Here is a 27,476-nt window from a genome sequence, read left to right on the forward strand (position 1 = left end):
TGTTGATTGCTTAATTAGCAAAAGCTATTTATTAGTATTATTATGATTATTACAATATTTCTAGTTTAGTATTAGTTCCCAGCTCACAAAAACTGTAAGCACAAATATTAAACAGCTATAGCTGCCAGTTACATTTCAAAATAAAATGTATAACTTAATTAAAAACTACTAATAGAATAGAAATAGATATGTTTACAACGTTTGCTTCCTTTATGTTGCTATGGCAACTCGTGATGGCTTGCTCTGTGTACTGCGCATGCGGGGAGTGTCGACACCCACTTTTGCAGACAGGAAGTGTGACCAACTTTTTCCATTCTCTAGCCCTACATAGCCACTTTCCATCACACTACCTCAACTAATCTGATTAATCATGGTGTACAAGCGTAACAGCCGCACGTCACACCGAGAGGACTGTATGTTACTGTCAGTTCAGCCCCTATTCCGCATGAAAACCGCACTGATTTCCTGTCCTCTCGCAAACTGTGCACTGTCCCTTTAACAAAAGGGGCCGCGCAGTTGAAGCTTCAACCTTTAACAGGCTGAAGCTCCGCTCACTCAGGATCCATTCATAAATAAGACATCGTGTGGAAAGGAAGCCCAAATAGGCGCATCTGATTTTTCATTCAGCGGACCGGATGCGAGAAGCGAGCAGGAACCAGACATGCTCCCCTCGGTCGGGGACTGTGAATCGGGGGCACGGCTGAGAGAGCAGAAGTGACTTCCCATGGCTGACCCCTTCATGTGCGAGCCGTCAGAAGGCAGCTTGATCCAGCACAGAGCATTTCACAAACCCTAGAAAATGCTAGTTTCCTCACAGGCTTTGGTGTTCTCTACGTGCTTCCGCTTTATACAAGTCATCCTGGTTTAAAGAGTCTGCCGATTTATTCCTGCTTTGTTAAATAAATGAAAATATACCAGAGGAGTCTAGGACCGGACATACCGATGGAGCAGTGAGTTATGGCAGCTAAAGAGGACCTGTATGCCAAAGTGACCCCGCGAAGGCAGCGCCAGAGCCGGCCAAGCACCGTCAAACATGGGTCTACTCTGGACGTGCTGCTGTCCATGGGCTTCCCCAAGACCAGGGCGTGAGTACACAGCTGCACTGTCCCAAGACACACACACACACACACACACACACACACACACACACACACACACGCACACACACGCACACCCACACCCACACCCACATACACAATATTATAACTGAGCTGAATCAGGATTTCCAGCAGCATCCACTAAATCCACACTCTTTGCCAAACTTTCCTCTCTCTGAGTGTTTCATTATCAACATCAGCAGCTGATCTCAAGCATCTCTGCAGCTGAGAGGAGACGCTACAGGTCTGATTTGCTGTGCATGTTGTTAGCACATGTCGTGGGCTATGGGGTCATGTCAGTTGACCCCTTCTAAAGTGAAGCTTTTGCTCTTGAATCCACAGCAGAGCTTTGCAATAAGATTTAATGTCACTTATTCAGAGTTATGAGCCACTGTCTTGGGAATAAACCTACATATGTACATGCATTGTATGTTGTGAGAGTAACATGGTTGTTATATGGTTGTTGCTGTTTTGCTTATATGATACTACAGTGGTGGAGGAAATATTCAGATCCTTGCAATAATACAATAGTGTAAAAACACTTCCACAAGTCCTGCAATCAAAGTAAAAGGTAAGTAAAAGTACTTATTACCAGAAAAAAAGTACTCATGTGTACTTAATTGCACACAGATTGGCTCCTGTCAGCTCCTGTCATATATATACATATATGTATTATTATTACTGATGCACTAACATGTAAGCAGCATTTTAAAGTTGTTGATAGATTAACTCCGTGATTAACTCCCAGGTAGAGATAATTTCACTACTTTATACAGCTGAGCAGTTACATTTACTATATAACAATGCAACATATGTTATGTGCTTATCATATACTTTTAAAGTCTAGTTCCTATAACGTAGCTGTTAAATAGGTGCAGTGTGGGAGTTATAAATAAAGCACAAGTACCTCAAATTCGTACTGAAGCACAAGTACTTGTGTGCACACATAATAACGATTATTTCAATTATAATCGACCGATCTGCTGGTTATTTTTACAATTAATCATTTGGTTAATGAAATGTCAGAAAATGGTGAAAAATGCATCTTACAGTTTCCAAAAGTGACATACTCAGATGTCTTGTTTTGTCTGAGAAACAAGAAAATATTCAGTTTACACTGACAATAAATGCCGATGTTTTTACTAATATTATTGTTTGATTATCAAAAATAGTTCAATTTTTGGTATTTTTGGTAATTTTAACAAATTGATCAATCACCTAATCTGAAACATTCAGCTTTAGTGTACACCTGTCCTTCTGTTGTTTGGAGAAGATGTGCAGCGTTGTCTGAGTCAGGCCAGCTCTACTTGGTTTTCAATGAAAACCTGATCCTGTGGGCCTTCCAGGGCTCCTCAACACTTCTTTTCATTCATTCCTGAGAGAAGAAGTTGCCAGGAAACAAGCAGTATTGGCTTGTGATTGTAGTCTGTAGATTATGTAATTACATTAAAAAAATGTTGAGTATCCTTGTGATGTGTTGTCTGCTTGGTGCTTGTGGCCTCAAATAGCATCTCAGTTTAACAGTTAATCTTACTGAACATATACAGTATGAACATAAGTGTTGGGTTTACATGGGACTATGGTAGATTGTTTAAGTCTCAGTATTTTGGACCATGAATCAACAGAAGTATAAACCAGAAAAATGGGAGAAATGCAGAATGCATTTATGTTGTAAAGTGTGCTTTATAAACCCCACGTGTGCTTATTTTACTCATTGTAACTAAGCCTGTTAACAAAGGAAGGTGTGCTAGCAACTATATCTTCTTAGAGTAAAAATATTAAAGTAACCAGTTACTTTTTAACACCAGCTTGACTCCTTTTACACCTGACTCCGGCCTTTGATAGGGCTTGTCACAGACACTGAATAGGTATCAAATTTTAATGTAAGTTTTGCATGGCTGGGTTTTTACGCCTCAGCCTCCTCTCACTGTACAAACTCTACCTAATCACGTGATCTATAATCATAATGTCTCTTCTCATTGTTACTGTTGTCAGTGACTCCCACATTATATATTAAGCCTGATGATTTGTACAGCCTCCTCTCACACAAAAGCCTTTCTGTATCTGCAGCGTGCCTGAAAATTGTGCCCCATGTAACAAAAGAAATCTGAAAAAGTTCACTTTTGTCAGTGGCACCTGTAATCTCAGAGTGCCGTGATTAACTCCCAGATCTATTACTTGTTTCAGCGTCTGAGTTGTAACATATAAAACTGTCTCCCTAGGTAAAACAAGGGATCGGAATGTATTGATGAGTGTTGACAGTTATCTGAGTTTTGCTAAGTAGGCCAAAAGTGTTGAACAGTCATTTTTCTTTCAACTAGACAGATACAGTATCTCCAAAATTAAGCCTTTTTATCCTCCGCAAAACTGGCTAAGGTCATGCAGGCTTTCATCCTGCTTGACTGCAGCTCTCTCTCCTCCTGCCTAATGAACCACTGCAGACAAAATGAGCAACTAGATTCGGTTGTATTCGCAGACTCACATCTATTATTGATGACAGACTAATACACTTTGATTTGATTGAGGCTATAAAATTTTAATGAAGGAGAATAATTTAGCACCATAACCTTCAAGCCTTACTGATCTGATATCAGTTATGCAACACAAAATGTGCATGTGAATAGTCCGAAATCAACACAGGTGAGGCTGTAGGATGCTTCTGCACATCACTTCGGGCGTTTGAGTTGGTCGTAATTGGTGCGACTATTTCTCAGGATCTTATGGCACAACAGTTATTTGAATAGTGATATACAGATTAAATAACTGTACGGGCAGGGCAGGATATATCATTTGAAATTTTTGATGCTACAGCCGATATGTTTCGGCACCAGTGCCAAAAAGGTACATATTTGCTACTATAATAATATTGAATGGGTTGTTAAAGAGGTCGCTTGTATTTGTGTTTCAGCTTCTTTCAATGTAAAAATGTTGTTTTTTTTTTTACGACCCGCAACTTTTTTTTGTTGCTGTGGCTCACTTAAGTGGTAGTCACACCACAAAGTGAGATTCACTCATCCATGCAAAATAGATGTTGGCAGATGCGGGGTGATCTACTCACTATTAGCAGGACTAGTTAGTGAACTGCTGCAGCTGGTGAGCTAACCAATAACTTGCTAGCTGGCCGAGCCGGAGTGGCCCTATAATCACAACAAGTTACCTCTATTTTTAAGTTCCCTACAGTTCTGTCTACTTCTTTCTGGTATTTTGTTGACCATTGCATGACATTTCATTCAATAAAAAGTCAAAGAAGAGGGAAAATAAAGTTCTCTGATTTAACAAGCTTGCTAACATTCAGTTTGCAAACTCACACATTTTTTTCACACAGTTTTAAATCCTGGTGTGAATACACCTATACACCACTTTCATCAGCCCTGTTTCCTGCAGAAGTAGGCAGCTGTTTGCAGCAAAAAAGCTCTGATAAACCCACTGAACGCTACCTGCCAAGCACCAAACAGCAAACAGACACAGTTAGCAACTAGCTAGTGAACATAGCGGAGCATTTAGAAGTTTAAAGAGCCCAAAGACTTGGTGGAGACAAAAACAGCCAAAAACGAGTGTGAATATTGGACTTTCACTCGCTAGGTGGAAGAAGGAAACATGACTCCAAATGGTTTGTAGTGTTGCTTGTGTATCTGATCAATGTGAAAACATGTTTTTCATAGTAACTTTATAGTTGAGGTTTTTAACTTTGTGCAAACACAAGCAGCTGTGCAAAAACTTTGGCTCAATAAAGTCTGAAAATGGCAAAATTATGATTTCAATCAGAAAGTGATGATCAGCGAAGAAGTAAAGAGGTGTACGACACTGACCAGACGTTCAGAACTAGCGTTTAGTACATGACAGCCTTCAATACTCAAACACCTTTGACTTTTAGCCTGCAATGTAGAACATCTGTGCAGATCATGTTTTGCTCTTTGATTCAACCACCAAACCCAGTCACATTGCAGTAAAATATCAAAACACATGTCAGGTTTGCATGTTTTGCTATCAGGCCTTTCCCTCGATGTTGGTGGGAGAGGAAGAAGGAATAATAGGAAAATCAGCTATCAGTCATAGCTTCAGGGAACAAGGGCTTCATTGTGTTTGAGGGGTTTTTTTCCCAGTCAGTAGGGAGCATGAATCATGTACGCACAAACACACACACACACACACACACACACACACACACACACACACACACACACACACACGCACACACGAACGAGCAGCCCGTCCGTTTTAATTGGGGGATTTTCTGCTTAGTCATTCAGGAATTGACTAGTGTGGTCAGATAGGAGCTGGATGGACAGGGATCTCTCTCCCTGTCCTGATTCTGCCTGATGGTCCGAGGCAGGTCTGGAAACTGATCTGGCTCACAACGTGACAGATACACAGAGTTTCATCAGGTTATCTCTCTGTAACTAGTAACTAGTTTTTTTTTTTTTAGTTGCTTTGGAAGTTTTTCATCTTCTGTGGGCTGTGGACATTTTCACCATTTTGTAGACAAAACAATAGCGAGAAAATTGTTTGTTGCAGCCTAAATATAACAACTGTTTAAAAGCTCAACTAAACAACTAACCAGCTAAAATAACTGTGTAAGTACTTTGTCTCTATTTTCTCTAAAATTATGACCAACTTAGACCTCTCTGTTAAAATTGTAAACTTGTAGACTTGTAAAAGAATGAATTGTCATTGTATTTCTCACCATGAAAAAAGTCTGGTGGAACAATACTTTACTTCCTTTTTTATATATATTTTGTTGGCCTAAAAGTAATTAAAATTAAGTATCTTTATGTCTTTTAAATTATAGAAACCCAGGTTAAAACCTTTCCAGAATAAAATACTGAGGACGTGATCTTAGTGTCCGAATAAAAATGTCCAGCAGCTTCTTTTAAAGTCCACTGAGCCATCTCCTGTTGTGAGATAAACACCAGGCCCACCGTAATATAATTTCCTCTAAGAATTCTGGGGATGGCTGGGCACTGTTTTGTTGTTATGTCTTTGCTTGTGGTCCATTTCTTCTTCAGAAACCTGCTCTTATTTAATGATACACACACTGAGGGAAAAACTGATACTAATTTCTCCCTCAGTGTGTGAATCATGTGTTCTCTGACATTTCTTAACTGCACTTGTGTAAATGACACTTTCTTGTGTCACTACAATGATGGTTAAGTATTAACTTTTTGTTGTACTTTCCTATATATAAAAAGAAAGTACAGGTTAGTCTATCTGTTGTATGTGAAACATGCTGTGTGAAGTATATGGGTATCAGGAAGGAAGGATCTTTGAGTGTGTGAGACCCAGGTGGTATGAAGCCTGGTTCATGCTTAATGCAGAAACACACATGATAGTGTGTGTCTGTGTGCAGTTTTAAATGTTGTGCTTGCGGCCAAAATAACTGGACATGCTGGAATTACACACCTTTAAAATGGAAACAACACAAACAACAACTGCCCTGAAGAGTCCCTGTGCTGCGTAGCTGAACACAGACAAATGTGGTTTTCAGTGGTATAGCATCATAACATCAAGGTAAACAGATGGCATGTCTGCGGCTCCGGCATGTCAGCCATGCGTGAAGCATGCAGCTGTGTAAAAACATTTGACTGAAATTGAAACACATTTGAATATGATGCCGGATACAGATTTCTATATTATCATCTACTGCAGCTTTGTTTTGTTAAGCTCCATCAAGGTATTATGTGAGAGTTGTCAGCAACAGAAACAAAGAGTTGATGACCAAAATGTCCCAAAATGACGACTGCAGTGATGGAGATCGAGCAGGAAAATAAAAGATGTTAAAGCCTTTTTGCTCGATCTGCTAACATGATGTAAACAGTGACATTGAACCAGAAAAGGAGAAGTTTTCCGTAAGGCAATACAACAATGTCACGTGATGTTTTAGACCAATCACAGATGTTCTTACAGTGATGATCAGTTTTCGGAAAATTCAACCACCACACTTTGGTCAGAAAGCCTGTGCTCGATTCTTGAGCCTGAAGCACATATGGTGTTTTATTATTTCCCATCAAATCTTTAAATAAGGAGCTGAACGTTTATGTTTATGACATGCAAGTGTTTGGCAGAACACTCCATTGATTAAGCAATTGATTAATTGACAAATCATTCTAGCACTAAACTGATCCCATGAGAAGGGCCTGCAAGACTGATGACATCTGACAACACAGCCATATGTGATAACAGTTCACTGAAATGTGAAATTTGTTTTGTATTCTTCAACAGTGATACAGCTCCTCAGGTTGCTCATTTGGTACAGATGAAATTGTCTTTAGGCGCCAACATGGTTAGTGTCTGTGTTCCATCGTGCTTCTTGAACAAAAGCTTCAAAGCCACTGTGGTTGCTGAGCTGTAACGCATCTAGCTGAGATCAGGTTGTGTACAGTAAATTCATGTTTTCTGTCACTCACAGTGTGAAGCCTTTCATGCGTTTAACAGGAAGTCAGTGTGCATGGTGACAGCGTGAGACTCTTACATCAGTTTTATAACTCCTGCCTTCACCTTAACCAATAACTACAGGTAAAACTTCACTGTTTCCTATGCAAAAAAGCACCACTCTAGGTCATGTGAGGGCTCCACATTATCCTGGTAATTATGATGTGTATATATATAACATATGCTTATATGTGACACTTTGGTGCATGCGTGTGCAGCTCACAAGAACAAACTATGAGCCTGTACTCGAGCCGACCAAGAGGAAGTCGCCCATTTCCGGAAGTGGTTTGTGACCTTTACTGAGCGCTCTGTTGAAATGGTGGTTTGAGGGCTGCTGTAGCAGGGGATTCACATCTCACTTGCATGTGGGAAAAAAGTTTGATTTACAGACTGAGTTAAAACTTTTTTCCTCATCAGAGAAGGGCTAAATATTACAAACTACAAACAATTACAGATTAGACCAATATAAATATTTAAAACTTGTACCTCCTTAATCTTTTGACAAATTGATCCTAGAAGTCAGATTTTGAGATTTAATTAAAAAGGGATGGTCTTGATTTGGGTGTTTAAAAGTATATTCTTTTAAAATGCCTTGTACCAACCATGGCTGTATCTTTCAAACTTGTTCTGTTTGCCTCATATGACACATCCCGGGACTTTGAGGAGTGCTGTGTGATGCATCACAGTCTTGGCACTGCGCCTCATGTATTCTTAGTGAAATATTTGCTTTGTGCACTTTGACTTGTTCCACTGACGTCAGGCAGCTCTAAAAATAACACTCTTGTAAAACAGCACTCTTCATTTTAGTTTTAGTTTTGACATGAAGCTTTTATAATCATTTGTTCAAACTGATAAGCTTGATGGACACAATAGTCTAGTGAAGAATATTACAAACATCTTTAACTCGCACACAGGCCCACACAGTTCATTTAAATGTGTCAGTCTTTGACTTGCTCAGTCGGACCTTGTGGACTTCTCATCTCTCTTCTCCAGACAATGAAGTGAGAGGAAGAGAAGCAGTTCCAGACACCAGCTGTACACAGCTGGCTTTGTTACAGATGTGGAACTGAAATGTTGCCTTATCAGTTTCAAAGAAAAGCTTTATGAGTGTACAGTACCAAGATCTGGCTTTATTAGTGCCTTTGTTGACCCTAAACAAAATAAACACTCATACAATCATCACCAGTGACTCCCACCAGTAATAGAATAGTTTGACATTTATTGAAATATGCATATTTACTTTCTTAGATGAGTTAGTTAGATGAGAAAATTGATATTGCTCTCATGTCTATGAAGCTACTACTAAGCTAGCAGTACGTTAGCTTAGCTTTGCATGGAGACTAGAAGCAAACAGCTAGCCTGGCTCTGTCCAAAGTGAAAAATATGCACTAACACCTCTAAACATACCTAATGAATGGGCTGTATCTCATTTATTCAGTACGTGCACAAACAGAGATGTAAAAGGAATTTGTAGCTTACATGCCTAGCTTACAAGTGACATGCTGTAACTATCAAACCACAGCTTGTCGTCTTTACATTACAATTTGTGTCTGGATTAAACAAATGGGATTCTACATATTAATTTGTGAGTTTTGAATTTTAGCCTGAGCCAAGCTAACTGCTCCTTTCATCTTCCAGTATTTGTGCCAAGCTAAGCTAATCAACTCTTAGCTATAGTGTTAACATACGGACATATGAGTGACGTCAACCTTCTCATCTAACTTTGGCAAGGCGGCGAGCAAGTATATCACCCAAATGTCAGACTGTTCATCATCATTATGTATCACCTCTCTAAGAGGATAATTCTGGGATATTTGAATCTTTATTTTCCAATGTTTTTGGGTTTAAATGATTGATAGCAACACAAATCTTTGCATTCAATCCACTATTGAGCAAAATCTCTAATGTAATGTAGTCAGATGGTGCATTTGTCTGCTTCAAAGTATGTCCACCAAAGGTACTTGTTTTTGCCACTGACAGATTCAGATTTTTATTATAGTCACTGACAATGTGATGGATAGGATTCTTACAGCAATAGCACATTTGGATAAATAGTAAGATCCTCTTTGTTTTACCAGAAACAGTCTCCATACAGCTCTGTTCAACGCTACCAGACTCCACTGACTAAAACAGTAATTTTACCCCCCAGAACATGGGAGTTGCTTGTCTACTGCTGCCTTGATTGGTCAGTTTGTTTGTGATCTGAATATTTCTTCCACCACTGAAAGTCGCAGTGCCATTCTAGTTCCCTCTCTTTTTGTGTGCTACTTGACATCCTGAACTGATCTGTTGTGACCAGAATGAAAGTGCAAAGAAAGCTGGATTCAAACTCTGTCCACTAGTCAGCTAGTGAAACGGTTGATGAAGAGGCTGGAACGTCTGTTGTTTGACTCGGCGTGGGCAATGTCGGCCAGTCTGGATGTAGGGAAGCACATTTCCTCTGCTGATGGGGCTCTCCTTAGGGTGCAGTCTGGTGTTGGGCAGCAGCAGTGCTCTCACTGCTGTTAGTGCGATAAGTGGTTAGTGATGTGTGTTCGCCACCGGCTTGTAAACAGGAAATGTTGATTCGCCCTTAGAGCTGAGTCAGGGAGGGGCTCTTGGGAGCATGTAGCTGTGAGTGTTAGCGTGTGTGTGCAGGGACAGGGTGACATGGTTTTTGTTCAGTTCTACAGGCTTGTTACTTTTGGCTTTAATTTATGATTTCATTTCCTCATTCTTTCTTGACTAATATTTAGCTATGAAAGGCGTGACATTAATGCAGTCGAGTTCAAAGTAATTTACAATATGATGTTTAAAGGAATCCCAAGTACTCTCACTCATGCGATACTTTGAAAAATGTGCAGATTGCCTGATATAAAGCGATAACTTCCTCTGATACCTGGAAAATATCCAAGTCTAGCGAAAAGGTCAGCTATAATAAACAGTCCAAAGAATGTTTACATAAATGAAAAACCAAAAACATCACTGTTTAAACATGCAACAGGCAGCCAGCACATTTTGTTTGTAGTAGAGTTAAATGTGGGAATAGGAACCGAATGCAGTTACCGTATGTGGGTGAAATGAAAAGCTGTTTCCAATATTGCCTGCAGCAGTGGTGCATGTACAAATGAAGTAAAAGCCCTCATCTAATAATGGTCACTGTCATTTATGCAAACAGTGCTGCTGGTTTGAAGCCATACCTTATCCAGAGTGAGTTCTCTCCCTTGCACTCTCTAATCTTTTTCATCTTCCTCTAGCTGTGAACAGGAAATGCAGTTTATAAATAACTTGCTCAGTTCTCTCTAAGAGCAAAGGAGAGGCCTCGGGGTTAGATGCAGTTATTGAGGACAGTTTGTCCGTGACTGTTTCATCCACGTTGGAACAGACAGAAAAGGAATTAGTAATAGGAATATTCAGTTTAGCAAAAACAAACTTTTGGTCACAAAAATATTGATTTGTTCTTTAAAAATGCAACGGGATCAAACAGCAGCTGGTATGCACAGGGCTGTGGTGCAGGACGGGCTATCTTCCTGGCCAAAACATCGACTAGATGGTCCGTAAGGGAGAGAAAGCTCCTGTGAAATTCTCTGTCTCCTGTCACCTGGATGCTGCCTCTGCCTCCCTTTCCAGGATTTGTGTGACCCATTCCCTCTGCGGCTCCCTGTCACACCTCTCCTGCTCTCTGTGGGTGCTGGTGATGTCGGTGTCCCACTTTCTTTTGCTCAGGGAAATGGAAACAAAATAGAATTAGCACTGTATCATTTGAACACGTTATTCATTACATTCAACGTGAAAAAGGCAGCAGTGACAATACATCTAATGTAGTAGCTAGCACGTACGTACTAGAGGCCACCCGTACATTATAAAGGCCAGCAGGGACATTGAAGTGGGGAGGATAGTAGAACTGACTATCCAGGGTCCCTACTATGCAGGGCTCCCTCAAGAATCCTGGAATTAAAAGTTTGTCTTTATCTGCTATTTAATTTTTTTTATGGTGTTAGCATTGTCAGTACATTAGTTTTGTTGGTAGAATAAATAGTTTGACAGACTATTTCTGTGTCTAAAACAATACTGATTCCTTTGGGAAATGGGTGTGGTAGGTCATTTTCACTATTTTCTGACAAACTATACATTTATTAATTGAGAAAATAATCAACAATGAAAATAAGTTTTAGTTGTAGCGTTGCCAGAAACAAAGAGTATCAGCAGACAGATCTGTGACTGAACTGAAGTGAAAATGTCACGTCTTGCGAAAACTTGGTTGAAATGTGCTGTGGTTTCAGATTGTGCAGACTGAAACTTCAAAAATATCACTTACCTGATGTCTAAGTGTCTGTGATAACCACTAGATAACCATGCATGTGTTAAGTTGTTGATAAAGCTGTTAGAATGGATGTAATAAGTGGGGAAGGGGCTCACTGAGGCTGCATCATGCTAAGGGTCCAGATTTCCAAATCAGTATATGTTTTGTGTCAATAGTGTACAAGTAAGACAGTGTATGTGGTGCCTTTCGGAAAAAGCACTATCATACTGTATATCTTACCTTTAAGATGCATCTGGCAGTGAACTACGACTTCCCTCTGGTTTGTCACTTCATTCTGAGCCAGGCCAGATGTCTTATATATACTATTTTTTACAACCTTTGCATCCATGTAAAAGTTCAGACATCCCAGAACATGACCTTTATTACTTTTCAACTGGTATCCCAACTGCCAGATAATTTAATTAAGAAATGACATAAATAAATACATAAAAGTAAATTATGAAATGAAATTATGGATTTCTTATAGCCATTATGTTAACTATAACATCTAGGATACTGTAATGATTCAGTAGCAGCTTTACAAACTGTGTACAAATAAACCTGTGGAGTAGGAATATGTATTTTCTTTTGAAATGCTATTATTTATCTTGGTGGGGCTACAACCACTGAGGGCTTCTGATAATACGCTGCCACTGTTGTAGTCTAATGTGCACTAAGCTTTGACTCTGATTGTTACTTTACGCAACAATTTAATCAGAAAAGCAAACACACGCTACGTGGCTAGTTAACCTTACTGTCTCTTTTCCCATCAAGCAGAAGAATTCTCTAGAAAACAAAACAAACCCGACCCTGGGGAAAAGAAATATTACATTTTAAACATTTAAAATTCAACGTTCATGCTGAATGTTAAATAATTCCTGTTTTTCAGAAACATAATGATGTTGTAATACTCAGCTTTTCTGTTTGATTATTAAAGGCCCACTGCTTCTGTGGTAGTTACAAAAATGCAAGCATAAAAAGTTTATACTACCTTGGCCTCTTGCTATTGATTGCTCTTTTGTTGTTGAGCTGCCTCCGTCAGCTTGACTGGACCCATGGAGCTGCATCCAGTTCAGCATTTAGACATTGCTGTTATTCACCCTCCTGTATAAAATTATGTCTCACATCAATGACTAAAAATGGCAAGCAAAACCATGCCATGTTATTATTTATGTCTATTTCTCTTCTGTTGTATACTATTTAGATTGTTAAACCCCTGAAGGCAAATTTATGATTTGTGGTTTTGTGCTACATTAATGAAACAGGAAACATGGTTTCTAGTAATTTCAGCAGCCTAAAAAGATTGAATTCAAGTACCGTCTCTGTGAGCGTGCTCACAGACACAGTGGTAAGACTTTTTCTATTATTTCATGTCACAAGGGTTTCATAAAATACCATTGAGATAAGAGGCAAGCAATCCAATGTTCTGGCCTGGATTGGATTTTGTGACGTCTCAGTCACATCTGCCTGTAATCCCATCATGCCTTCTGAGAGAAAATCCCCTTCTTTTCCTCCTCCACACAGCACCAGGTGGAACCTCTGAATAATACGACTGTAGCCAACAAATGACTCTCTGTCTTAAGCCTTCCACATGCAGTAGCGGTTTATATTGAAGGAATAAAAAAATCAATTAGGTAAAATGTTGTCAAAATGTTGTCATATTACAGTTGAGCAGCAGACTAAGTTTTGACTGTACTTCTCTTTCTTTGAAGCGTTTATGCAGTTCACGTTCACTCTGCATACATTTGTCTGTGCATGTTGCAATAGATCTGTGTGAGCCATCTGTTACGATGCTGTAGCTTTGGCGTTCCCACCCTGCCCGCTGTGCTCTGTCAGGGCACACTGCCCCGGGGTTTGGGGACTTTGCTGTATCTAGGACCCTCTCAGTGGGACAAATTTAAAAATGGCTCATTGAATTTGAACGCTTGAGTGGCACTATGAACACTGTCAACATTGACAACATGTCTATATTGTGCTGTGAATTAAGTCAGTGGCTGTACGATGGTACAGATAACCACACTTCCTCCTTGTTCATTTTATTTTAACATCAGCTATAGATTGTTCTTCTCTATTCATTAGAACGGCCATTCAGACATGCAGTGACAAGCAGAGCTGTCTTTAGGGGCAGCACAGTTACCCTTTAGATAAAGCATGGAGGTTTTGTTTTTGGTTATCTAATGAAGTGACTGAGTGAGTAATTCTCACTGACTTTGGGCTGTGCTTTATTTTGCATAACACACACAAGAACTTGAACTGAAAGGAGGAGAGATGGGATTGCATGGCTTATAGTTGAATTTTAAAGGTTAAATGCTGTGGAGACAATGTGCTTCTCATCTCCCGTAACTTAATAATGAATTCAGCCAGGTACCCAAACATTACTTTCTTTAGTTATTTCTCTGAGATTCAAATTTTTATAGCACAATAAAACAAATAAACACAAATAAACTAAATATGAATCTTTGCAAGTGTCCACTATGACATACAGAGGCAGCATGCACTGATCTAATCTATTTGCATAGAGAAACTTTAAAATTAATAAACAGACACCTCACATATACGCTCAGCTGCCACCAATGTGTATCATCATCCTACATACACTAATCTAGGATTGTTAAATGGAGAGTTTGGACTATTGTGTGTCAAATCTTTACAGATTAGGCTGTAAGAGTCTAGTTTGTTCGATAAGTATGTCACTGACATGCTGACTGACTGAAAGAAGGGCAAAGATGGAAACCTTCAGAATTACAGTCACGTCTAGAACCTCTGCGATAGTCCCCTCTAAACCGAAGAAAGCTGCTCTAATCAGTGAATCCCTTCAGAGGCGGCCTGCAATACCAGAGGTTTTATAAAAAGACACTAATTAGATTTTGAGCACTCAAGAGTAATCATGTAATCAGCTCTCTCTTGTTTCAGAAACACATCTTAAGACATTTATGAAAGGACTGAGATAAATCAAGTCACAAGACATGGACACTGCATTTTTCTTATTAATGCCTATTACACTAAAACACAAGACATGAATTATGTTTTTCTCAATGTTACTGTCATATTTAGGGGTCTTAATGTTATGGCTTTTGGCTGCTGCGGAAATGAAATGTTAACCAAGGATGTGAGCAGATTTGCTTCAGCAACCCTCTCCTCTCTAACACAGCAGTAGGTATTCAATGATGGACTGAATCACTTGTAACAGAATCAAGTCCAGAATCAGCTTCATGTTAAACCCAGAACACACTGAATACGGGGATTGGCATCTAGTGAGTTGGTGACCGCACTTGTATTGATGATCGAACCAGATTGAGTTTTTAAATATTTTCATAGCAAATAATCTGGCCGTTTAAAATCTTTATCAGTGCTGTTCTGTGAACCTCTGGTATGAATAATGAACTCCTGTTATGAATTATAGTGTGCTTGTTGTCATTTCACTGCTCTCTTGGGATGTTTGTTCTTTGTTCATTGTCACGTGGAAGCTCAGCAATCTCCTAATAAAACCGCTCCGGAAGCGAAACCATTGATTTTGTGACTGTGCTTTGATCTCCCTTTCTTTTTGTCTCTCCAGTTTGAAAGCTCTGGTTTCGACAGGAGGCAAAAATGTCCAGGCAGCTTGCGACTGGTGAGAACAAAGTTTTCTAGAAATGCTCTCTCATACTTATCAATATACAAGTGGAATGCCAATAGAAAATGTTGTGACGGTAAACCTGACATGTACTGACCTAGCTCAACATTGTATTGACGTGTCACTTTGCTGCTGCAATGGTAGTGCCCTCTGCTGGACATTAGCTGTCCTCACCTCCAAGTCTTCTTGCCTGTGTCTGTCGCTCCAGGCTCTTCTCCCACCTGGATGACCCTTTCCTGGACGACCCTCTACCCAGAGAATATGTGTTATACCTGCGTCCCAGTGGACAGCTGCTCCAGCAGCTGTCACACTTCTGGCAGCAGTCCCGCCTCTCCTGTGGCAAGAATAAGGCACACAACATCTTCCCGCACATCACCCTCTGCCAGTTCTTCATGGTCAGTCTTAGCCATACTCTGTGTGTGTGTGTCTGTGTGTGTGTGTGTGTGTGTGTATCTGTGTGTGTGTGTGTGTTTGTGTGTCAGTCTTGTGTCAGTGCTCATGTAGAGGGAGTCAGGTTATTTCTTTGAATATATGTGGCTCTAACCAAGTCTATGCACCACACATCTTGTTACATGCTGTCTCATCATTCATTAAACATTGGTTCCTCCAGGTTTAGGGTTCTGTTTCTCTAAGAAAAGAAATGTAACTAAATCAGCTTTGCAAACACAGCTACAAATTATCCTACCAGTTTGGCATTTGTTAACCCCCTGTTGTCTCTTTACAACTTTCAAATCCCTGTTGTTTAGTTTCAACTTGTGACTGTAGTTCCTCTTTGTTGATGCAACTTGTCAGTGTTTGGCATTTGCTATCATAATTTCTGAACCTACTTTTTGTTACATCATAAATTATTTTACGGGGTTTGTTTTGTTTTGTTTTTTAGCAACGCTAGCAAATCTAGGGAAGACAATATTTGCTGGTCCACCACTTTTTATCCAGAATGAAATATCTCAACAACTATTGAATGGATTGCCATGATATTTTGTACAGATATTTATGGTTCCCAGAGGATGAATTCTACAAATTTTGATAAACTTTGCCTCTAGCGCCACCAGCAGGCCAAATCCAGTAAAATATCTCTACATCTAGGATTAACACAAAGATTTCAGTTTCATTCAGACAGTCATAGTTCCCAGATGACGAATCCTAATAACTTTGGTGGTGCCTTCATTTTTCATCTAATGCCACTATCCAGTCAAAACATTTATTGTTTGAATATTTGGTTTATCACCAAATACCTGCAAAAATAACATTCCCATCAGCCTCAGCTGTACCTTGTGTTTACTACTAAGTGCAGCCTCTCAGAACCACTAGCATGGTTATAGTCTTGTTTTTTCCACTTCTTCTTTTATGTCCCATGTTGCTTTTGATGCTGTCAATGTGCTGTTTTGTGTACTGTCCCTTTATTAGGTGGACTTAAACAACGTGTTGCCCTCCAATACAACAGGTCTAACACCTTTTATAATGGCTGTAGTTTTTGACAAAATTTTGTAGTCATTCCAATGTATGTTTATTACTGAGGTTGTATTTAGTGGTGGTGTTGTACTGGACTGTATTGTGTTAGAATATATGTTGAATATTCTTCTCCCCACATGTTTAAAAATGGCACAGGCAAAACATTAGTTGAATTAATACCTGTGTCATTGTCAGTCAGAAGTGAACATTATTATTTGTTAAAGATGGAATTTATGGCTGAGCTGTTGTATTGGATTGTGTTAGATTTTACAGGTGGCCACAGAGTGTCTGTACACATGTGCTTGTATATGCATATCTCATATAATGACTGGGTGGCTCAGTACTGCAACACTGATGCTGATCCTGATCCTGTTTTACTGTCTCCGCTGTGCTCAGTGTGCTGATGGGAAGGTGGAGGCTCTGTCCGACGCTCTCCAGACCACTGTGGCGAAGTGGAAGGGTCGCATACCCCTGCCTCTCCCCCTGGAGCTCTACACCTCCACGACCTTTATTGGCCTCTTTGTGGAGGAGCAGGTGGCGGAGGTGCTGAAGAGTTTCGCTGCTGATTTTGCCACTGAAGCAGCAGCTAAAGCAGGTTTGAGTCCCTTTGGTGAAAATCCCATTATACATGAACACTATCTTGTAGACTCGATGTACAGGGTTGAGCAAGAATGATGTAGTTTAAGAGGCTCTGGTTTACAGCTTCATATGTGCGCGGTTTATATGTGTATGTGTAATTGCATTTATAGTAACCATATGTCGGAGATGAGCCGAGCAGTATCACCAGACAATACATTTTTAGTGTTTTGTGTGTCAGCGTGTAAATTTTAGTGGAGAACCATTATGTAGTTAAAATAATGCAAAGTGAACATTACATAATAGTTATGAGTATATGTACAATATATATTAATACATCTGGTGTGCACATTTTCCTCTTTTTCTTTTGTCCAGATGTTCACGTCGAGCCCCATAAGAAACAACTTCATGTCACCTTGGCATACCACTTCCAAGTCAGTCACCTTCCAGTTCTGGAGAAGTTAGCCAAAAATGTGGATGCAGCGTCAGGCTGTGATTGGCTGGCTGTGCTCTTCTCCCGGGATATTCGATTTGCTAACCATGAGGTAGATCTGCTTCCTTTGAAATGAGTACTTCCTCTTAACAAGTATGTTTTCCTCAATGCTAACTCTGGCACTTGTTAGTTCCGTTTGATTATGTTGACATTTAGTGAAAGAAATGTTAAAAATCATAATTACCACTGTCTAACGGTAGTTAACCATCTGCCCCCTGCAGACACTGCAAGTCATGTACCCGTATGTGCCTCAGAATGACGATGAGCTTGAGCTGGTGACAGGAGACTTTATCTTTATGTCTCCGGTGGAGCAGAGCAGCGCCAGCGAGGGCTGGGTGTACGGCACCTCTCTGGGCACGGGGCTGTCCGGCTTGCTGCCCGAGAACTACGTCAACCGTGCCGATGAGTCGGACACCTGGGTTGTCCACGGGTACGGCAGGGAAGCACAATATTCAACACAGACACAAGTACACCATCATGTGTTGCTTGCATTAAAAAAATTCCATGACACATAAGGAGTCGCACTGGGAGGTCCTGGGATTGGATTTGATGAATGAAGTGCATAGCGACAGCACTAACAGCAGTGGCAGATCATTACTGCCTGCCCTTCAAAACCACAAAGTCCCTTTTTGCAACCACTTCACAAAAACATCACTGAGTCTTATCTCAAACTTACAATCCACAAATCCCCTCAGTGTGCATTTTTTTTTTTTTTTTTTTTACAGTTGAGTAAGGTGATGTTTCTTAGCTAAAGAAAAGAAAATGAATCATCATCTTGGCCTGGTTTCTGAGTAGCGCTTCGACTGGGCTCCTTCGCCCACGTTATTACACTCCCTGAACAGGTTATGTTTCACTGTCATGGGGCTTTCTCAGCAGCTGGCACACGACTATAGAATTCCCTTCCTCCCTCCATTCATAATTGTCACTCTGTTGATATTTTCAAGACTCACTTGAAAATACACTCACCAACTTTTAACTGTGCCAGACAAGTTTGTATGTTGTGCGCTGCATACTTTTTTTTAACTTTTTTTATGTTGAGTTCGTATACTTTTCTACTTGTGGATAAACTGTGTAATATTTCCAATGCTATATGAATAAAGTTGAATTGAGTTCTCTGTGTTTGTCTGATCCTCAGGTCTCATTCCGTCCTCAATTGTGCCTCTCCATCTAACTCTGGCAGCACTGTTGGTGGGTTATTGTTGGATGGACAGCTCAACGACAGTCTACTTGACAGTCTTATGGATCCTCCCAGCCTCACCGGCCTCTGTCCTCCTATGCAGGTACAATGATTTGTATTGTGTGACTTTTCCAATTGCATGCAGAAAAAAAAGTTTCCTCAGGCAAAGTGAAAAGAATGTCATGAACTTCTAGCAATAATGTTGCGCATCCCAATAAGACTGTGTTTAATGACAATAATTACAGTGCGGGCATCTAGCAGGCGCTTGAGATTAGTGCTGTGCAACTTGTGTCTAATGCCTCATAATGTGAAATTAATCTTTATTGCAGGTGTCAAGGCCAACTAGTCAGTCGTCCCTCTCTAAGATGAGACTCTTTGTGTGTCGCCATGGGGAGAGGATGGATGTGGTGTTTGGGAAACAGTGGGTCACTCAGTGCTTTGACTCCAAAGGTAAAAATGCAGGGGAGCATGCACATTTTCATTTTCATGTGGCTTGTATCAGACACTTTTGACTTTAGCATTTTGTAAAATTCTCATTTGTGTCTGTGCAGGCCGATACATTCGCTCTAATCTCAACATGCCATCCAGCCTGCCAGCCAGAAGTGGAGGCCACCGGGACTATGATAAAGATTGTCCAATTACTGTGTTTGGCTCCACCCAGGCCCGTCTTGTAGGTCAGTTGCCACAGGTTACTAAAGGATTTAAGTTTTTAAGGATCATTAAATACAGTGGATAATATGTTTACCAAATTACATAACAATTAAAATGCCTGACAATAGAATCGCACTGTGTTTTGGTCCATCTCAGGTGAAGCTCTGTTGGAAAGCCACACAACAATAGACTTTGTTTACTGCTCTCCTTCTCTTCGCTGCGTCCAGACTGCTCAGCAAATTCTGCAGGGTAGGTCCTCATCTTCATCAGTTCTCTAACCACAGTCACAGATGAGTTACACAGCGTCGAATCAGGTTTCTCAGCTGGTATAGTATATGTACATTTAAAATTATTACTGCTGCATGATGATGTCAGACTTTTCTTTATTAGGTTTTGGATCTGAAACCTTCCGTTGGCTCCAGTTTCTCAATAGGATTTGTCTCATTATTTACAGCTTGTCTCAATTTTTACAGCTTTGATAAATTATAACAAAACTTCCTCGGTACCTAGAGACATCATTAGGAAAAAAGAAAAGAAAGAGGTTTAACAGAAGGTCTAACTTCTTTTCCCATCCCTTTATATCTAATTAATGTGTTTTTCTTATTAGAAATATTTTCTTTGTCAAAACCTTATTGCACCAAGTCTTACATTTCACGTGAAGATGTATTTTTAGAAAGAGAGATTTTCCTCACAGCTTCTCTCTGTGTTTCACTCTGTCAGGTCTCCAGCAGGAGGGAAAGACAAAAATCAGAGTGGAGCCAGGATTGTTTGAATGGACCAAGTGGGTTTCAGGCACATGTTTACCGACCTGGATCCCCCCAGCTGATCTGGCTGCTGCTAACCTAAGTGTGGACACAACATACAGGTACACAGCAACACCAACGCCATACGTTTTTTTCTGTGATGCTGCAATTTTACAATAACCTTCTCTACCTATTGTTTTGTCCATAGACCTCATATTCCCATAAGTAAGTTGGCGGTGTCAGAGTCTTATGACACCTACATCAGCAGGAGCTTCCAAGTGACTCAAGAGATCCTGGCAGAGTGCAAGAGTCTGGGTAAAGTGGGACTGGCCTTATGTAGCAAGGGTTTTGAATTAATACCAGTTTTCTTAAGCACAAAATGCTGGCAACATTGATTGGCTATATTGTCTACTTGCTTTTCAGGATGATTACATTTTAAAGCTTCTTTTTAACTGATTTGAAATTGAATCTGTGGTGGCTACTGTACACTGAGCATGCTAGTAAAACTGAAATTAAACAATGGTAGCTACTCTACACAAAGAAAGTGTACCTGACTCCACAGACACGCCCTAAAACCTTGAACTTGAAGAGGGTGACACAATTGTATAAAAATAATTGAGTTTTTGATAAGCACTTTGTTCTCAGCTTGCTGGCCTTCTTAGTCAAATGTTTACTTTGGATGTTGTCCCAGCCTCTATGTAAATGTCTTTAAGAGCCTGAATGCCTCAAGCTGCATATTATCAACTACTGAGTGTCCATAAACATTATAGCAAGCTAATGCTATGTGTGGAATGTGGTTCTATACTTCTTTCACACAGGAAACACAGTCCTGATTGTGGCCCATGCCTCTTCCCTGGAGGCTTGCACTCGCCAGATACAAGGCCTGAGCCCCCAAAACTCCAAGGACTTTGTCCAAGTTGTCCGAAAGGTCAGTCTGCTCCTTTAGTTACAACGCTTTATTTAGTTTTATCTTCTCCTTGTGTTTTTCTTTGATAATATATACAGCTGTCTCTTTTTTGTGCAGATTCCTTACTTGGGTTTTTGTGCTTGTGAAGAAATGGGAGAGACTGGGGTGTGGCAGCTGGTCGACCCACCCATCCTGCCTCTGACACATGGACCCAATCACAGTTTCAACTGGAGGGAAATGCTAATGCAAGACTGAAAGATTTGCTGTTTGGCTTTTGGCTGCCCTGAACTGCTGAAAAGTATTTATTTTTAACCCACACTGCTATAAATCCAGCCCAATTACCAAAAAAAAAAAAAAAAAGAAAAAAAGTCTGGCTTCCGTCAAAGACATCATGCAAAAAAAATGTGCATTCACTGATACAAATGTTTTCAGATGTACTGCTCAGGAAAGAGAAAATACCATTCGTGTAGGGATCACAGCAGAAATGGGCTACAGATTGGGCAGCAGTTTGTTGAATTTCCCTCAACATTCCACTTCTTTTCCCAAAATGTGGAGGTGCTACGAGAAATCAGGATATTTCTTGATGGTTGCTGATGAATCAGGTTTTGTGCCTCGAGAAGGTGTGTCATTAAGCTCTGCCTGTGGTTCCTCCTCAGGTGGGGCAGTGAAGACTTTGTGTTCTGCTGCCTTCTCACACACTGTGACAAGAATTAGATGAGGAGACTTGTACCACAGAAGTATTTTTCCACATGTCAGAAAATATTATTTAACTTGTAGCTATGACCCTCCTGCGAAAAAGCACAAAAGAAATGTTGACAATCAGACATGGGAGAACTGATATTCATTATTTCTAGTGCCGAGGTGGGTAGTTAATTATACATGTTTTATTCCTGTAAATGTCATATCATTAAGTGATTCTTCTAATTTAACGTTCATGTGCCCTCATGAATCCTTTTAAGCTTCCTGTAAGGCCATGGTCCACAGGCATTATGTGGATGCAATGCAGTTTTTGATTACCACCATAGGAGCAACCAAGTCAATATGACAAAAGAAGATTCTTATAATGAAATGGAGGCTGTTGTTGGGTTGTTAATTATGTCCAGGTGTATTGACTAAAACTTTTGCTTGTTTATCATGACCCTGACACTTTGTAAGCCTGATAACCACACTGCTTTTCAAACACTTGTTGCATTTAATTTTTTTGGTTATGTCAGATGATTTACATGCTTACTGCCTATACCAGTTATTTGTTGTATGACTCAGAAAATCTATTGATACTCTCAAAAATGAATAAAGCATAGTCATGGAGTTATGTAGGCACATATCACCCTGTGCCACGTGCTCTGTAAAAACATTACTTCTTCACGCTGGTTAGCAGTTGGTTGCTCTTAATTTTTGATTCTGTTTTACACAAACTGCAGTGAGGCTGTTCTCATTCAAAGAAAATAAGCATGAGTGGATATTGGAATGGACAGATAACAATTAAACAGTTACTCTCTGTCTTGCAGCAGTATTATTTTGCTGTTGATGCTGCCATTTTCCCTTACAGTAAACTGGTTTCTAAGCACAAGTGAGAAAATATACATGCAAATATGTTTTATTGACTAAAACATTTTACTTTACTTAGCCCCATTTGCAATATCTGCCACATGCAGTGCAGAATTGAAAATAATTAGGGACAGGGAGCTTTTTGACTTGACATGGCAGGAAAAGCACAGGTGGAATAAATAACATAAAAGATGGCTCCATTCCATTAAGTGCCCCAGTAAGATATTCCAGTGAGCCAGGAGGCACAGCACCAGGACCTCCACTAATTGGAATGCAGCCATCATTAAGCTTATTAAATACACCTGTGTATCCTGAGACTCTGGTAAGTAAAGAATTAAATTAAAGAATTTAGATGTTTAAGATTAATTTCAGAATAGTGGCTCATTTCTTGGTATCGTGAGTGTTCATTTAAGTCTGACTGTTTTTCTGAGAATTTGGCCTCTTGTCAGACTTCTTTATATAGACATACTCCCTAATGTCTCAACTAGCGCCATGAAGGAAAAGTGGCCGAAAAGGACCGTCTCGCTTGAAGAAGAAGCACTTCTGGATAGTCTGGATACTAAAGTGGAGTCATTGCTACTTAAATAAGTGTTCAATGCGTCACCGGGAAATAGAGAGCGGTTATAAATACTATATGAAGCATTGACTTGTGTGATAAAGTAGCAGACAAGCCTAATAGAGTAATGTAGTAACAGTTACTAGCTAAAAGCTAATCAATGCTAGCTGGCTGTTTTTTTTTCTTCTTCTGCAAACACAGGTGAGACATTTTGTGTTTTTTTTTTTTTTTTTCAATCCTTAGATATGAGAATAAACTGTATATAACTAATGGCTGCAGTGAAAAGCAATATCTAATTGAGCCTCAATCATCAGGTAACGTAAGGTTTACCTTAAAGAAAATTTAGTTCAGTCTTTTATGCACTCTTTACACCAAATACTAGGGGATACAACATCATTTCAAGATAGCAAGTCATGCCTTTAATACTTTTGATACTTTTATTTTGATGTTATTGCATTAGTAGTTGTATATTATCACTTCAATCTATGTAAATCAAATAATAATTATAATAATAATACATTTTATTTATAAACGCCTTTCAGGACACCCAAGGACACTTTACACAGCAAATAAAAACATTCTGAAACATAAACAAGATAGACAATTAATGAATGAAAGAATTAAATACACACACACACACACACACACACACACACACACCCTGACAGAGGATTTGAACCTTGGAACTCACTGTTTGTGGTAAACACAGGTCATGTGATGAGTACAGAACTACATTTAGCACTGCCTTATTTTTGAACTTACAGTTGGTGCACTTTGCAGAATAATAGCTGCATATCACCACACTCCTCTTTATCCAAAAAATAGTAAATGATGAATTTCAAAGGTAATGTCTAGCCATACTTAGATATGTCAATAATACTTTGCCTGAAATGCAACTTAATGTTGACAGTGTAAGCTGTAAAAAATAAAAACCCAGAATCTCTCTTACAGGACTTGGAGTCCTCTAGAAAAAGGTAACTTTATTCTCTGATAGTATAATTTATTAAATTTGCTTATTTGGTAAGCAGGGTCCTTCGATAACAGTCGAATGAAAGCCAACTTATTACCTATATTAGTAACTATATTAGAACGTGTGTCTCAAAATAGTGTGAAAAGAAATAAAAGAGAATTAATTATCACCTACATAAATTGCCAACAGGCTTTTGATATTGAGACCGAGTGCCTTTGATGTTCAAAGATGTCTCACTCCCAAATTGGTACATTCTCACACGCAGACTTAGTGTGAGACAAACACTAGATGGTGGTGTTTGATGGCCAATATCTGTAGCAGATATTCACAGTGCAACCCAACACTTGGACTGTGGGTCAGCAGTTTCTGGTTTTCGTATTTCAATGTGCAGTATGTCCACAAAATTTCTAGAGGTTCTTTATTTTATCAGCTTTTACCAAAACATATTTTATAAAACATTTAGACGCATTCCTCATAAATAGCATAAGTAAAAAAGTTTGCTTGGTGTTTACAGATTATGTTGGTTTATACTTTATCCAGGCATTTACCTGCATGGCTCAGACTGCAGGGGCAGTGAAGTCCAGCATCCCTGCAAGTAGCAGGTAGGCCTTCAGTGACTCACTCGTCTATGTAGTTGAACATTTTGAGGTTCGTTCTTGTCTCTGTTTCCACTGTTCTTGAGGAACAATGAAAGTTAAAGTATGAAAAACACTGAAAATATGACAATTTTCTAGCATAGATTTATATTTACTCTATATTATATACTCTAAGTTAATGAACTTGAGAAATCTCAAATCTCATTTTATTAATTGATTAAATTGATTTGTAATTTTAGTTTCACTGTTCAATCTTTGAATTATGAATACATTTATATTTACAAATTTAATAAAAAATTTTATTACATTTTTTTTCAAAGTATAAAACTTTTTCCTCTGAAAAACTGTTTGTAGTTTCCCTTTTATCCACACTAAAAAATTTAAATATACCTTAATTCATTTTGAAGCTATCCAGCTACTCTGCCATGCTTAAAATTAAACAATCAATCCTCAGACAAGTAATTGGAGGAATCGTTGGCAGGCCATTATTTTCAATGTCATAGGATAGGACAAAAATAATCTTGTCTCCCCTCATGCACTTATTTTCTATCATCTGAGTCGTGGGAATTGAGCTTTGTGTCAGAGATCGACCAGGAGCTGTATTTAGCCCCAGTATTACTACTTAAAACCACAAATGTATGATTTTTTTTCTTAATCTGGCTTGTTAGTTTGTCGGTTTTTACTTTGGTTGCATAGGGAAACTGGTACAGGAAGATGGCCCCCTCAGCCATGCCACTGTTTTGCAGTATGATCTACATTATAACCAATGTCCCTGTGCTCTGGCATTAAACCAAGGCCACTTTGGGGCAGTGGAGCATGCTGTTAAAGTTGATAGTAATACTAAACAGAAACAGATCAACACTAGCATTCATTTGAAGTCATGCTGCTGGATACCTGATGAATTTAAGTCCAATATTAATCTCACTTTTAGCTCTGTTTTAGTCTCCACCAGCTCCTGTGGTTCTTTATTTGCTAGGTGCTCTACTATGCTCACTAGGAAGGTGCTTATTTTGTCTGTCTGCTGTTTGAGCAGGTAATGTACAGTGAGTTCAGTTTTTATGAACAGTTCTGAAAGCAGCTGACTGCTGTGGCAGGACATAAGATTGATGAGAACGGTGACAGTGAATCAAAACAACGATCTCAGAGACCTTAAAATCCTTTGTGGAGCTGAGGGGAACTGCAGAGTCCGGCAGTAATTCTGTGTTGGTTCAGCACTACTAACAACAACTTTTAAATTACACACACTGTAACACTAATTTGAACTATTGCTAACATCAAATATTGTTTAGAGAATGTGTAATTATTCAGTAAAGGGTCATTAAAATGTTCAGCTGTAAATGTTTCACATTGACCAATCAATTAATTGGCTAATTAGTTGGACCCTTTCAAGTTATTAATTAAATAATATTCATCAGTGTTTTACCACTCCATAGATATGGAGCTGCACCTTGTTAATGAGGTTAAATGAATGTGATATGAACATGGCCAATTATGATTGTCAGCATTGTTAGCTCTTTTGAATGTTTCAGAAACTCTGACTTAGACCCATTGTCACCTTCTGAGGAGGGCTGAAACTAGGTTGTGGAACCTTATCCATTGGGTCACAACAATTTTGAGTTGGGATGGCTTCTGTGTTCTGCTGTCCCTTTGTTGAACCTTTGGACAACAAACCTTCAGACACATTACAGAGCAGCTTGACGGTCTGAAAGTATCTTAACTGTTGTGTAAGACTGCTACACTTTCTGTTGGGAATGACATCAACTAGGAGACTCGGGGAACTGAAATCTTTCTTTCCTTTAAGGCCGTGTGGAAAGAGTCAGAGGTGTCACCTTACTCTACATAATGTTAAGGTCAGGTAATGGCAAAACCTAAATGACCCAAGCGGACCATAACGTAGAAGGTATGACCCAGCTGTCATGCAAGGGTTTGAGCTTCAATAGTTCTCAGGATCAGGAGACTGCTGTGAAACGTGAACTTGTTTTGTTTCCTTCAAAGAGATTCAGTCATGTGGCAGTTTATGTGCACTCTCTCCTGAATTTGTGTGAATGCTGCACTTAATGTGGTAAAGTAATGTAAGGTGTAGGAAGTAATGAGGAGACATATATACAACAAGCTTGTAAACAAGCCTGGAACTCTTAATTATGCCATCTCGTTGCGCCCTCTTCTTCTACAATGGCTTAATGGCTCCCAACTCGAGAATCAGCGCCACCAGCTGTCCTCAATGTGCTCAACTCCCAATATTTGCATAATGGCAGTGGATGGAAACACATTAATTTGCATTGTCTTTTGCCAACAAAATTTGATTAAAATCTGCACTACATTTCAATGGGAAACTATGATTGAACTCTGATAGAAAACAGATTAATTCCATAAGGCTTTAAGATCG

At 39.4% G+C, this 27,476-nt stretch overlaps 1 protein-coding gene across 2 annotated transcripts; it reads left to right on the forward strand.

The window, feature by feature from the left end:
• Nucleotides 1-477: 477 nt before the first annotated feature.
• On the forward strand, nt 478-22,919 carry ubash3b (ubiquitin associated and SH3 domain containing B). 2 transcript variants are annotated; one of them, XM_022762598.1, is made up of 14 exons: nt 478-1,085; nt 15,365-15,418; nt 15,630-15,816; nt 17,270-17,468; nt 17,825-17,994; nt 18,164-18,372; nt 19,078-19,222; nt 19,449-19,569; nt 19,671-19,793; nt 19,927-20,019; nt 20,491-20,635; nt 20,722-20,828; nt 21,341-21,441; nt 21,538-22,919. In XM_022762598.1, the coding sequence occupies exons 1-14, from the start codon at nt 958-960 to the stop codon at nt 21,673-21,675; spliced, it is 1,920 nt and encodes a 639-aa protein (XP_022618319.1). In that variant the 5' UTR covers nt 478-957; the 3' UTR covers nt 21,676-22,919. The 2 variants fall into 2 exon arrangements, with proteins under 2 accessions (XP_022618319.1, XP_022618318.1); XM_022762597.1 differs by having other exon boundaries at nt 479-1,085; nt 21,332-21,441.
• Nucleotides 22,920-27,476: the final 4,557 nt, after the last annotated feature.

This window comes from Seriola dumerili, unplaced genomic scaffold (assembly GCF_002260705.1).
Source record: "Seriola dumerili isolate Sdu_G_001 unplaced genomic scaffold, Sdu_1.0 BDQW01000449.1, whole genome shotgun sequence".
NCBI lineage: Eukaryota > Metazoa > Chordata > Actinopteri > Carangiformes > Carangidae > Seriola > Seriola dumerili.

Excerpts from the sequence above, each read along its gene's own strand:
- ubash3b (XM_022762597.1), top strand. The coding sequence starts at position 958 with ATGGCAGCTAAAGAGGACCTGTATGCCAAAGTGACCCCGCGAAGGCAG. Across the intron at positions 17,469-17,824 it reads TGAAGCAGCAGCTAAAGCAG|ATGTTCACGTCGAGCCCCAT; the intron begins GTTTGAGTCCCT and ends TCTTTTGTCCAG. Across the intron at positions 19,223-19,448 it reads GCCTCTGTCCTCCTATGCAG|GTGTCAAGGCCAACTAGTCA; the intron begins GTACAATGATTT and ends TCTTTATTGCAG.